Raw genomic sequence first — 14565 nt, 5'->3', positions numbered from 1 at the left:
GGGGTTTGAAAAATGTTGGAAGGACAGCTTGATTTTTTTTTCAGGATCGGAATATATATATATATATATATATATATATATATATATATATATATATATATATATATATATATATATATATATATATATGTACACACACACACACACGCACGCACACACACACACACACACACACACACACACACACACACACACACACACACACACACACACACACACACACACACACACACACACACACACACACACACGCACACACACACACACACGCACACACACACACACACGCGCGGGCGCATATATCTATCGATATTGGGTGTTTTGTTCTTATTATCAGGTTAGTTGTCTCTGTTAGAAATCAGAGCCTGGAGGATCACAGGCTTTGGCGGATTACCGGCTGTAGTTCACATCCCCCTGTTTTAATGATCGTTATGCTGCATCTGTGTTAAACGTGATGTCGGTGGATGAAACAAAGGCTTTTCGCGTTGGATGAAGGAAAATGACCGTTAAAAAGTGATTTCACAAAACGGTTTCGCGTTGCGCATCTGTGGCTTTTACTGGCCTTGTTAACTGCCGTCATTTTTTTTTTTTGTGTCATAGTTAAATGGTTGATTTAGCGACGATAGTGAAATTTGGTTTTGGTTTTAATGAGGTGAGTTCTAGATCTGGATGAAAGTTAAGAATTACTATTAATGAGTTTATTAATGGGGTTATAAGTTGCTATTATTGACGAGAGAAATGCGGTAATGGCTACGACCGATTCGTATAGATGTCGGGTATTTCACAGACGAACAGGCGCTGGAAGATCAAATTTACACATTTCCGTTAAAAGCGATAAAAATAAGGCTATATCCAGGTGTGTAGGTTTTCCTGGTATTTCAGACTTCGAGGTCTGCAGGTAAGGTTGTCTGTCCATGGCTGGTTATTATCGTTATTTACATATTTAACTTATCATGAAAATAAAAGTAAAAATCAATCATTAATAATAATAATCTTATCATTTACAGTAAGAATCTGTCGTTAACAATAATAATCTATCATCAACATTAAGAATCTAGCGTTAACAATAAAAATATATCAATAAGAACCTTTCATTAACAATAAAGATATATCATTAACAACAAGAATCCATCATTGGCAATAAAAATCAATCACTAAGAATCTCTCATTTCGCGTAACAGCCGTCAAAATGATGAGGAACGGTAGATAAGTCTTCATCCATCTCACACATTTTTCAATCTCTGACACACCGACTACGCTGCCTGACGTTCGGATCGATGAAGGTGGTTAGCGTGGAATTAGCGAGGGCAAGATGATGCTCCGCGATGGCTCCGAATCGCTCGTCCGGCCGCCAGATTGGCATTTGCGTGAAGACTCGTTGTTTTTTTTTTGGCGAAAGGGAATGGGTATATAGTTTTTTTTTTCTATACTTTGGTTCTTTTTGATAAGATCTTGTATGTGGATTCGTTTTTTTTTTTTTCAAAATAATGTCGAGCTAAATTGTATATTAAAAATCTTGAGTAAGATGTGCACAGGTGTGTTATCGTTAATGTTTACAGTATTGAAAAGAAAATCACGTTTAGAAGCTACTCGATAATGGCGCTGCAACAAGCCATATAAGGAGATAAAGATTAGCCTCATTCCTTATTTGGCGATAAAACGCCAGTGCTTCATCTGACTACAAATCTACAAGCTTTTGTTAAAATACAAGGAGCGATTTTACGTATGGACGCTCGGGTGATTTCTGAACATCGACTCTGAGGGAAACTTGTACAATACTCTCTGACACACAAACATTCACATACACAGGTATACATATTTGATTGTTTTCCCGTTGCTCGTTGCTATCCTATTTAGCGTAATTACCCCGGGTGAGTAGGAAATTGCAGGAATCCCCAGGGTGAAATGTCAAGCGTGTCCAAGTCTTCGATTGTTTTGAGTTTAATCTGAGAATAGAATTAAAAATCGAAAAATTGATTAAAAAATGAATTAAAAAAAGGTATGGAGGAGAATGAATATTTTCACAATACAAAAGATGCACTAAATACACCTCTTGTATTGCTCAAGAGATTATTCATTCTCATTCGTACCTTTTCTAAATTTGTCAACATGAATACGGTTCAGTAGAATGAATATAAGATTGACTTGCAAACACTTTAAAGAAATGATAATGAAGAAAAGAAATCGGTAAACTATAAAAGGATTTTCACTTAATTGCCGGTGAGAAAAGAATTAGGTAGATAGAGGCAGAGGGAAAAAGATAGAGAAAGGAAAGACGGTTGATGGTGAATATTGTTCTTTCATTTGAATGTTTCCAAGTTGTTATGTTTTTTTCTCGTCACTTTACCTAATTATTTCTTATGTAACACCTTAAATCTTAGAAAAGTCTCATGATTTTATTTTTTTTATGCTTTATATTTATTGGATAATTATTTCTCTGTAACTCGTTTCGTTCTGAAAGTAAAAAGTAAAAGAAAAAAAAACTCTCCCGCATATCAGAAGCATTTGAAAATACTTCATAATGCACCTGCTTATGTAAGGCAGTCCATGGTGTATTCGTTATTCTGTTTACCTTTTGAATTACCCTCCTCCCCTTACCCCTGTCTGCATCCGCCCGTCTGTCTACCTGTCTGTCTGTCTATTTACCTATCTGTCTATCTATCTGTCTGTCTCCGTCCATCAGTCTGTCTATCTATCTATCTGTCTATATATCTATCTATATATCTATCTATCTGTCTGTCTGTCTGTCTGTCTGTCTGTCTGTGTAGGTCTCCGTCCGTCGTCCGTCTATCTGTCATTCTGTCTGACACATACACAACGACAGTCAGTTAAAGAGAGCTTCCCTTGTTAACTGAATTGCCGTAAGTCATGTGGTAATTTTATCATAGTTCAAATTCGCTGTGTATGTCGTTTGTGTCATTCATCACCAAATGTCAAAGTAACAAACACAAAATATTATTTAATGCCAAGAAGTTGACTGGTAAATAACGAACTTTGGCTGAGATTTTCTTTTGCAAATTTGAATGCAAACAACCTGGGGAAGGTTCTCACATCCATCCAGGGGTTAGTCTGCGCAGCTCAGTGCCACAGACATCAAGCATCTTCGAGTCAAACGAAGAACTTTTTTGAAGGGAACAGAGTACAGACTAGCAGGACGACTACGACAGGGCTATGTCACTATGGCGACTACTGGCGACACTTGAGACGAAGGAATAAGCCTGTCTGTGTTCTTATCCCGTGGTGGCAACTGATACCACTAATCAGTCTCTCTGTTAGAGGTATGAAGTTAGCATTTTTCGTTCTTTTTTGAGTAGATTTATGGTCTCTTAGTGAGCTTTATCTAGCTTTCGTGGGGACCTGGATTTTTTCCTTTCTTTTCTTTTTATCTTCTTAAAGGTCTACCTTTTCGCTTTAATGATACCCACATAGCTGAAGATTCATCATAGCTCTACCATTTCTTCAAGTGTCTCGCGTCTCCGGCCGTGTGAAGCGAACCACTTGCTGTTTTACAAGTCGAGTTACTTTTAGGTAATTTATTCCTTTGGTCAAAAGGCGTGTCTTCAGTGAAAATTCGAAAGCCTCTTTGTCTAAACACCAAAGAACACATTATCTGGCAGTTCGAGACGGAATTATCTTAACACACATTAAAAAAAAACATTCTCGACCTCAATATTTTGTCATTTGTTGCACTCAGCGAGGATGCGTAGTTCTTAGATTAAGTTGAAAGATGACTAAACTTCTGTTACTGGGAAGTAAATGTAGTATTACTGTATATTAACTTACGTGTCTTCATCGCATTCAGAAGGTAAAGTTAAGATGTTCTGTAAGTGAATCTTATCTCCGTTTTTATATTTTTTTTCGCCTCATGTTATTAGAAAACGGAAAGCTATCAAAGTTGCTATATTAAGCAAAAGTTGATATTTAGTGGTAAAAATGTATAATCACAGAAATTAATGTGGGAAATTGAGAAATGGTATCTGCCACCCTTTCTGTCTGCTTCTCTCTTCTCTCCACCCTCCTCCCTCCCCTCCCCTCCCCTCCCATCCCCTCCCTCCCTCCCTCCCTCCCTCCCTCCCTCCCTCCCTCCCCTCCTCCTCCCACCCCCTTTTCCCCTCACGCACCCTTACCTTTTCCCCCTCTCTTTCTCTCTCGCGCTGTCTCTGTATCCTCCCCTTTGATTCCACCATCGCAAAGCTATACGTGCACACACTCTAGTCAAAAGATGAGATGGAGTACGCTGTTTTGGTAAACGGGATCAAAGAACTTTTTGGCACGAGGAAAAGCCCTGAGCTATATGTGTTCGATTTTTGGAAATTAGAGTGAAAAAACACTTTCTCTCTGTGTGTACAACAAAATGTTTAGTGGAATTTTTTTATTGAGCTGCTGAAGAACACTTTACACGGAACATGTATGAGGACGAATAAAGGATTATTGCAGACTTGAAGTACAAAAAACTTTGTTACTGCACATCACTGATATTTTCGTGGAAGAGAGAAGTTTTATCTTTCTCGGAACATATCTGAACATATGAACAAGAAAGATTTGTGTTTCCGCGGAATTAATATTATGTCTCCCTGGATGTACATTATTTTTTCCTCTCTCTCTCCACGACCTCTCTGCCTACCAGCCTGTTAATTTATGGAAAATAATATTATGCACACAGAGAGTCCTAGCATAGCAAAAGATCAGCACCGAATTCCCGAGAAACCATTATACAGGGAAAAAACAGTATACTTTTACATAAACATATATTATTCCTTGACTATAACAAAGGAGGAAGAAGTATGGTAGCGAGAACGTACACCCTTGCAAATAGTCCCTGTCAGGTTCACTAGGAAGGAGCAGTTTATGGTAAGACAACACACTTAAAAGGACTGATCCAGACCTTGTTTCTTCCCGGCGCTGCTGCTAGCCCTCACGCGGAGATAAAAGTGTGTTATATGGTCCCATATAAAAGACTTTTACTCTATATGCTAATTCTTGCTCATAGAACTTGAGCTGCGGCAGGTTACCTCGCACATGCTAAGGAGAGAAGCCGCAAGCAAACAGGAAGGAACGGAACTAAGAAGAAAAACACGAATCGAAGAGGAGTATTTTGTCTTCGTTATCAGCCTGCACATAACGCAGCGAAAAGGCTATTAACTGCATGATAAGATCCTTAAGTACAGATAGTTTTGAACTGTTACCATGCCAAGGATTCGAGGCATTTATGCAGTACAAAGACGCTTTCGGAAATCAGCAATTTCCACTGACCATCGCAAAACAATACAACATCTACGTAAAGAAGAAAGGAAGAGAGAGAGAGGAGAGGAGAGGAGAGGAGAGGAGAGGAGAGAAGAGAAGAGAAGAGAAGAGAAGAGAAGAGAAGAGAAGAGAAGAGAAGAGAAGAGAAGAGAAGAGAAGAGAAGAGAAGAGAGAGAAATAGTAACACATTTCCCAGGACCAAACTCTTGCCACCATTACAGTCGGTTTTATGGATTGGCAGTAGCGGTCTCTCGTCCGTTCATTTTCTAGTACTCTCTCTCCAGGGACCGAGACCACGACCTCTTTGGCCCTCCGTCATTTTTCGAAAGTCGGTGTATGCATTGGCTTATCTTACTGGGTATTTATTGATTTTTTCGTTTTTTGTTTTTATATGTTTATTTATTATTACTATCATTAAAAAAAAAAAAAAATACACCGTCATTCATAAGCTTCTATTCATTAATTCAACTCGTATTTTTCTCTTCCTGCTGACTGGCTCTGGCCTTCGTATCGGGGTGATACGCTGGAGAGAGTAAAGTAAAGGTCGCATCGTGGTTGTTTCTCATCCGCCTTCCTTCAAACGTTCTCTGCTTATCTGCTTCTTTGTCGTTTGTTGTTGTTTCCATAGCCTGAGGTCGGCAGAGCGTGTGTCAGTCAGGGGCTGGAGCTTGGACTGTTCCCCGCGGATAGGTCTGGTTTGCCGAAAGGATTCCCAGCGACGTATCTGGGGCTTATGTTGCCTTGGTAACCAGGAAGTGGTGGCTTTGTTTTAGAAATGGTACACTCTGCGTTTACGTAGTGTTTTGCAGGGACTCTAGGTATGCTTTAAATATGGACAAACACAGGAACGTTCCGTGCGTAGACAGAAGGAACATATAGCCACAATAAAAATAGAATATTAATGTGGCTACTTTTCATTTTCATTTCATCTCCGTATGTTTGATTCTCTGTCCCTTTGTCTATGATTATCTCTCTCATTTGCACGTGGGAATAAAATAATCCCATTTTGAGCATTATTAAAAGTTGATATACAAACAGAATAAACGTTTTCTCCGTTTTTAAAACCTTCCTAAGCGGCTTGCAGTTTTATCAGAACAAACGGCATTGTTTGGTCCTTTTCGTATCAATAGAGCAGGATTATTATTTTTTATGTCTTATTTTATTTACGTTTTAATTGCTCTGTACTGTAAATGTAAATATCCTTTACTTTTGCATATTTTGTGTATTCAGCCTTTGCTTCTTTCGTATTAATCTTGTTTTACTGTCGAACGTCCCTAACTTACACCACATTCAGTATAATCCATTCAGAAAACATTTAAATTTGCCGCACAGTATCCCACAGGCAATAAGTATCTCGTTTTAAACAAATGCTGAATGGCCGTTTAGAAATTTCCTTCGGGTTGACCTGACTTACAAGAGGGCGTAGTCTCGGTCTGGGCAACCTTCTCAACTTCTCCAGACACCGTGCATGACGCAGCTGATATGAGTAGGAAATGGTCCTATTATAAAACACAGATCCAACGATCCAACAACCACAGTAGGAGCATTGGCCTGGGCTATTCATAGGGGCGACGGAAGCGTCCTTTTCATTGAGTTTTATTGGGGCGTTTTGTGTGCTCAGTAGAAAGGTCGTTTCTGATATAACTACTCTTATGTATGTCCACTTGCGCTCGGGTCATTGTAACTCTCTCTTCTTGCTCTCTCTCTCTCTCTCTCTCTCTCTCTCTCTCTCTCTCTCTCTTCTCTCTCTCTCTCTCTTCTCTCTCTCTCTCTCTCTCCTCTCTCTCTCTCTCTCTCTCTCTCTCTCTCTCTCTCTCTCTTCTCTCTCTCTCTCCTCTCTCTCTCTCTCTCTCTCTCTCTCTCTCTCTCTCTCTCTCTCTCTCTCTCTCTCTCTCTCTCTCTCTCTCTTCCTCTTTCACTATCTTTTCTTCTCCTTCTTTCCTCCTTTTCCTCGCATCCTTTTTAATTTTCTTCATCTCTCTCTTCATTAATTCATCCGTCAGCTAATCAATTAACGCGTCGCCCCACCCCCCTTTCTACATTTATTCATTCACTGGCTGATTGCTCTATCCGTTCGTTCATCCGCGCCTTCCTCTTTCTTATCTCTTTTCTTTCCACTTGTTATTCTGCGCCGTAACTCTTTTTCTTCGCAGCCTGATTGGGAGGTCAACTTTCTATATACATCATAAAGGGTCTAAAATGCTCAATAGCTGTGTATTAATCTCAAAATATTGAGTATCCATCCATATAATGGTATTTGTCTTTTTTTATTGTTATTCTCGAGGGAGTGAACCCGGTAGTGTCCTTAACAAAGTTAAAACCAAATCGCAAAACAGAACACGTACTCGCGCCTTTGTCGTGGCCGACGTTGGGTTCAGGAGCCAAGACCCACGAGCCAAGAGAAGGGAAATCACAGAGACGCAACAAGTGGGACCATACCATTGCCGGCATGAGTGGAAAGCAGCTTACGAGGTGAATTCCAGAGCGTAATAATAATTCTTCTGTCTCTCTCCCTCCCCCACAGCTGGTGTGCAACGGGATGCTCTTCGCCTGTGTGAACGTGGCGGGTTTGTTCACTCACTACCCCGGCGAGGCGGCGCGGAGACAGGCGTTCATCGAGACGCGTCAGTGCATCTCCGCCAGGATGAACACGCAGCGCGAAAATCAGCAGCAGGTAAAGAAAGCCTCGGTTATGGTTGCAGAGCGGTTGATTTTGTTGTTGTTGCTGTTGCGATTGTTTGTGTTTCGTTTGCATAGGGACGGGAGGGGAGGACCTGGCGTGTCGGTCTGGCCAGAAGAATTATTTTCCCAGCTTGTGAGGAATGGTTTTCTTCTAAAAGTTTTATATGCACGTATCCCAGCCTCTCTCTCTCTCTCTCTCTCTCTCTCTCTCTCTCTCTCTCTCTCTCTCTCTCTCTCTCTCTCTCTCTCTCTTCTCTCTCTCTCTCTCTCTCTCTCTCTCTCTCTCTCTCTCTCTCTCCCTCTCCCTCTCTCTCTCTCTCTCTCTCTCTCTCTCTTATGCTCTCTCTCATTCTCTCTCTCATTCTCTCTCTCATTGTCTTATTCTCTCTTTCATTCTCTCTCTCATTCAAATTCTCTCTCTCTCTCTACCTTTATGTACACACCTATCTATATTTGTATGTATGTCTTTCAATATGTCTGTTTTATGTGTATTTGCACACGTGCATATTTGTATCTATCTATCCATATATCTGAATATATGTCATCAGTCTGTCCATCTACATGCCTCACACTTTTTGTAGAAGGCAATACATATCCACGACCCTTAAGTCAAAGGACTTCGATGCCAACATTTTATATGGAACAAAGCGGATATTACACTAGCAGTATCGAGTATCATTTTATGAACAGCTGCAAGAGAGATATTTAAGTGTAAGATAACATGTATATATATATATATATATATATATATATATATATATATATATATATATATATATATATATATATATATATATATATATATATATATATATGTATTTTTTTTCTTCTTCTTTGTAGATTCAGCAACGCTTAGTAGAACGCTTAGTAACAGGTGCAATGTATTATTAGGATCACAAATCTGAAGATGTCTAAGATATCGCAGCTGTTATCGGGTATTTTTTATGTATATTTTCCCCTCAGCGAAATGAGTCAACAACGGGAGGGAAAGCGCATTCTTACCTCCAAATTTTTATCCCATGTAAAGTTCAGATTCGAGGAAAATCAATTTCCGCTACACAGTGGCCTTACACACCCCTCCTCCCCCTCCCCCCCAGCCGCCCACTTTCCCCTCGGCTCCGATCGGCCCCTAATAGGGAACAGCGTCTCTTGAGATGCTGCTTGATCCTAGGGATAATCAGCAAGGTCTAACGCTATCAACAAGGCTCTCCAACATGCAACATGCTGATTGCCACGGCTGTCTTGTTGCAGAGTTCAATCCCGCACTCGGGAACAGGAACAATGGGTGATATGAGGATCCCTGCAGAAAGATGGATTTAGGATTAGTGTGAAAGATTTATGCCCTTGAGGGAAGCTGACGAGGGGAAGTCCAGAATGACATCTCTCTCTCTCTCTCTCGCTCTCTCTCTCTCTCTCTCCTCTCTCTCTCTCTCTCTCTCTCTCTCTCTCTCTCTCTCTCTCTCTCTCTCTCTCTCTCTCTCTCTCTCTCTCTCTCTCTCTCTCTCTTCTCCTCTCTCTCTCTCTCTCTCTCTCTCTCTCTCTCCTCTCTCTCCTCCTCTCTCTCTTCTCTTCTCTCTCTCTCTCTCTCTCTCTCTCTCTCTCTCTCTTTCTCTCTCTCTCTCTTCCTCCCTCCCTCCCTCCCTCCCTCCCTCCCTCCCTCCCTCCTCCCTCCCCTCCTCCTTCCCTCCCTCCCTCCCTCCCTCCCTCCCTCTCTCTCTCCCTATCTCTCTCTCTCTCTCCCTGCCCCCCCCTCTCTCTCTGTCTCCTTCTCTCTCTTTCATTCTCTCTCTCTCTCTCTCCTCTCCCTCTCACTCTTCCTCTCTCTCTCCCCCTCTCCCTCCCTCCCTCCCTCCCTCCCTCCTTCTCTCTCTCTCTCCCTCTCCCTCTCACTCTCCCTCTAACTCTTCCTCTCTCCGTCCCTCCCTCCCTCCCTCCTTCTCTCTCTCTCTCCCTCTCTCTCTCCCTCTCCCTCTCACTCTCCCTCTCTCTCTTCCTCCCCACCTTCCTCAACCCCACACAATGTGAGGAGGACAATGCAAGAGGGAACTCTTCCTCTCTCTCTCCCCCTCTCCCTCCCTCCCTCCCTCCCTCCTTCTCTCTCTCTCCCTCTCCCTCTCACTCTCCCTCTCTCTCTCCCTCCCCACCTTCCTCAACCCCACACAATGTGAGGAGGACAATGCAAGAGGGAACGGAATATGGTGAGGACAGTGAAAGGAATATAAAATGGGCAGAAGACGGCAGGAGATGGAGGGCAAAAGGACAAAGGGAAATGGGACAATAGGAAGAAATATGAGGAGGACAATAAAAGGGGAAAGGAAAAGGTGTATGAGGAATTCAGTGAAACGGAAAGGGGTGCGAAGTAAAAAAAAAGAAAAAAAAAATGATGATGAAGAACTGGAGGAGGAGGAAGAAGAAGAAGAAGGATAATAATAATAATAATAATAATAATAATAATAATAATAATAATAATAATAATAATAATAATAATAATAATAATAATAATAATAGTAATAATAATAATAATAATAATAATAATAATAATAATAATAAGACGAAGAAGGAAGAAGAAGAAGAAACTGAACAATAAATAGACAGCAAAAGAATACAACGAGAGGGAGATGAGAAGAACAGAAAGAGAAAAGCAACTCGGGGTCGTCCTCGTTACCGCATTCCTATTCTGTTTATTTTGACAACTCTACGGCACCTATGGGAAGCGAAAGGAGGGGATAGGGGAGAAGAGAGGGGGAGGAAAGGCGAAGGCGAAGGCGAAGGCGAAGGCGAAGGCGAAGGCGAAGGCGAAGGCGAAGGCGAAGGCGAAGGCGAAGGCGAAGGCGAAGGAGGAGGAGGAGGAGGAGGAGAGGAGGAGGAGGAGGAGGAAGGAGGAGGAGGAGGAGGAGAGGAGGAGGAGGAAGAAGAAGAAGAAGAAGAAGAAGAAGAAGAAGAAGAAGAAGAAGAAGAAGAAGAAGGAGGAGGAGGAGGAGGAGGAGAAGGAGAAAAAGAAAAGAAAAAGAATAAGAATAAGAAGAGGGAGTGTATTATTCCTAGGAGAGCCTGCTAAGCCAACAGAGGACCTGGATGGATGGAGAACATAAATCCGGCGGAAGTTCCTTAGCCCGAGAATGGTCCCAATTTAAGAGGATATAGGATCAATCGCGGTAGGAGGCGCACGTGGCTGGGACGGACAGCGGGATGCCGGCGGTACTCGCGAGGGAGCGATGGGGATCGGCGTCTAAAGAAGGGGAGAGTTTGGTGAGTTTAAGGAGGCATAAAGTCACACTGGAGGATTGAGACGCGGCCATTGCAACGCCCATTAAAGGGAGAGAATGTGGGAAGAATACAGTGCACCCATATATTAAATTTACACAAGGCGGAGATGCGTCGCGCCGGATGTGTTTTCCGAGAGAGTGAACGCAGGTAATTAGTGCAGAGTTAACTTGAGCTGTGATAAAAAAAAATGCGGAATTTTTTTTTTTACAAAACTTCAATAATTAAATAAGACAACAACAACAAAAAACAGAAAGGGAATAAACCACACAAAAACAAAACAAAACAAAAGAACCCAACATAGTCTAATAAGGAGATACAGTAAAAAAAAAAGTAAAAAAAAAGTAAAAAAAGGTAAAAAAAAAGGTAAAAAATCGAGGAAAGTTCCTAGCAGGAGCTAAGCTGCCCCAAGAGTAGCGAGCAGCACCTGGAAGCTACGCGTGTAAAGGAGATAATAAGACTCACGATGGGGCCAGATTATGGAAATCAGTAAGAGCATATGGCCGTAACAGTGTAGATATGCAAATACCAGGCCACCAGAAGGTATGAAAAGAAGCTATCGATGGGTCTGCGCTGTAGGTTCACCTCCGGAGGGTTGCACTAGCTTTCTCTCAGCCGCAGAACCTCAAAGGAAGGTTGTGTAATAAGCTCTGGGGTAAACAGTTGGAATAACCAGTCGGTAAAGTGTGCACGAGGAGGAGGAGGAGGAGGAGGAAGGGAGGGGAGGGAGGGGAGGGGCGAGGTTCACCGCTCATTAGATTTAGAAATTAGATAGCCGAGAGATGGAGTTTTATGAGCGACGTAGCCCTCTCAGGGGGGAAGTACTGAAGTTGAAGAAATGGGTGGGGGAGGGAGAGGGAGAAGGAGAGGGAGACGGAGAGGGAGAGGGAGAGGGAGAGAGAGGAGAGGGAGTGAGAGAGGGAGAGGGAGAGAGAGAAGGAGATGGAGAGAGAGAGGGAGAGAGAGGAGAGAGAGAGAGAAGGAGAGGGAGAGAGGGAAGGAGAGGTGAGAAGGGAAGAAGGGAGAGAGGAAAGAGGGAGATAAGGAGGGAGAGTAGAGTAGAGGGAGAGAGAAAGGAGAGACGATAGAGATGGAGAGTACGATAGCAGCAGCAGAGAATCTTGTAGAAGAAAGCGAGAAAATGCTAAAACAAGACAACACAAAAGCAACATGAGAAGGATTAACTCTTCCAAGAAACCATTCCTCCAGAGTTATTATTCCCCTTCTAACGTTTCCCGTGGAATACGAGGAATTCAGTGTCGTTAGATCTCACAAAGGCCAGCAGAGTTATCCCGTTGTTCTGGTGTTCGTTTCCTACGGGTGATTATGGTCGGGTTGCTAATCTTCGTAGTTTCTTAATGAGGTTTCGGGGATACGGGTTTCTTAATGAGGTTTCGGGGATACGGGTTTCTTAATGAGGCTTCGTGGATACGAATTTCTGAATGAAGCTTCGTGCATGCGGAGTTCTTAACCCCAATGACAGCGGGTTTATGTACTGCCACGTGTGCTCTGCCAGCAAGGAGTCTATCAATTGGCCTTAGTGACCGATCCTGATTTCCCCTTTCCTTGAATTGGCGAGAAAATGTGTTATTCTTTCCAATACTATTAATATTAACATTGTTATCATTTTTATTGATATTATGATTATTAAATTGTTAATGAAATGTTAATAACATCAAAGACAATGAAATAATAGGAATAAAGCTTTCAAAAAATGAAGGAAAAGGGTGAAGATATGAGATAGGTAAGACTAATAGCTAGACTCCTTGGTGACTAAGCACTTGCAGAGCCATCTATGTGTAGAAACAATAGATAAACTTATACCACAGTGGGCATGGCACTGTAGTCTTGCCACCCTGAGTTAATGAGACATCGTGGATTTCCTAATGAGACTTGTGGGTTATCGCAACTTTTTTGTTTTGTTTTGTCTTGTTTTGTTTTGATTACTTCGTGTATCGTCCTCTGTGAAGTTAATTAATGAGTGAATGTCGTTTTGTGTTGGTGTGGGTGTGGGTAGGGAAGGGGAGGAGGGGGTGGGAGGTCAGTATTTAGTGGATATTTATTGTTGTGTCTTGACTTCCTTTGTTATTCTTTATTTATATTTTGTTGTCTGCAAACCAATTTGTCACTGTACTCGCTGTTCACGTAGTATGTCTAAATATGTAACGCAACGCGAATCATAAGAAACCTGATGGCAGTGATGGAATACATTTGATGCGCGTGTGTGTGTGTGGTCAGAATTTGCCCTGCGTAATCGTAAGCATCAATTTTGTGTTGACTTGCCTCGATGCCAAACTCTTGATTAAAAAAGAAAAGAAAAAAAAGACTTTTGGACTCTTCCCTCCCTCCCCCCCACCCTTCCTCCCTCCCTCCCTCTCCCCCTCTTTCGTGACGTCAGAGGCGGAGTGGGCAGATATTAATGCCAAAGGTCAATATGTGTTGGAAGGAGTTGCAGATAAGCTTTCTAAATGCGATGCATCCTATGCGTTGCTCATATCCTGTGGTAAAGCATTCTCGGGTTGGCGCAGGATTTCTTTTTTATGGAAATTAGTAAGAGAGAGGGAGAGGGAGAGGGGAAGGAGGAAGGAGGAAGGGGGAGAAGAGCGAGAGAAAGAGACAGAGCAAGAGAGAGAGAAAAAAATAGAGAGAGGCATAATATGTATATTTATTTATTTACTTATTAGTAAGTTAGTTTGCCTGCGTTACCTCCCTTTTCTCATGTTATTGTATCTTATAAACATTCCTGTGGGCTTGCTATGGTCATGTCTACAATGATTACAAGATTGTGACATTGTATCAACTATCAGTAATTTTAATTATCACCATCACCTTCGTCGATATCGTCAAATTCTGCTTCCTCTTTATTCTCAACTGCCTCTTCCTCTTCATCCTTATCATTATTATTATATTCATTTATGAACACTATTAACACTACCACCATCACAATGATGATGATAATGATGATAATAATGATGATGATGATGATAATGATAATAATGGTGGCGATGATGATGATGGTGATAATAATAGTAATAATAATAACAATAATGATAATAATAATAATAATAATAATAATAATAATAATAATAATAATAACAATAATAATAATAATAATAATAATAATAATAATAATAATGATAATAATGATAATGATAATGATAATAATAATGATGATAATAATATTAATAAAGATAACAGTTATATAAATGATAATAATAACAATAACAACAACGATTAAAAAAACAACAGTAATAGCAGCAATAATAATACCAGTAAGACCCTCACCATAACTATAACCATAACAATCCACCATCGCCACCATCCTTTCCTTTCTGCCCCTTTCGACCCTCAGCCACAATCGCTGTTCACCATCGA

The 14565-nt window shown here is 41.3% G+C and overlaps 1 protein-coding gene across 1 annotated transcript in view; it reads left to right on the top strand.

The window, feature by feature from the left end:
• Positions 1-604: 604 nt before the first annotated feature.
• The window catches only part of LOC119595500 (adenylate cyclase type 5-like), a 124434-nt gene continuing 110473 nt past the window's right edge, over positions 605-14565 (top strand). The window contains exons 1-4 of the mRNA XM_037944629.1: positions 605-652; positions 883-898; positions 6704-6781; positions 7728-7918. Of these exons, the coding sequence (XP_037800557.1) occupies positions 605-652; positions 883-898; positions 6704-6781; positions 7728-7918 (333 nt within the window). The remainder of the gene's footprint in view (positions 653-882; positions 899-6703; positions 6782-7727; positions 7919-14565) is intronic.

The sequence above is a fragment of the Penaeus monodon genome, chromosome 36 (assembly GCF_015228065.2).
Source record: "Penaeus monodon isolate SGIC_2016 chromosome 36, NSTDA_Pmon_1, whole genome shotgun sequence".
Taxonomy (NCBI): Eukaryota; Metazoa; Arthropoda; class Malacostraca; order Decapoda; family Penaeidae; genus Penaeus; species Penaeus monodon.
Note: the sequence above shows the minus strand (reverse complement) of the source record. Positions and strands in the feature narration are given on the sequence as shown.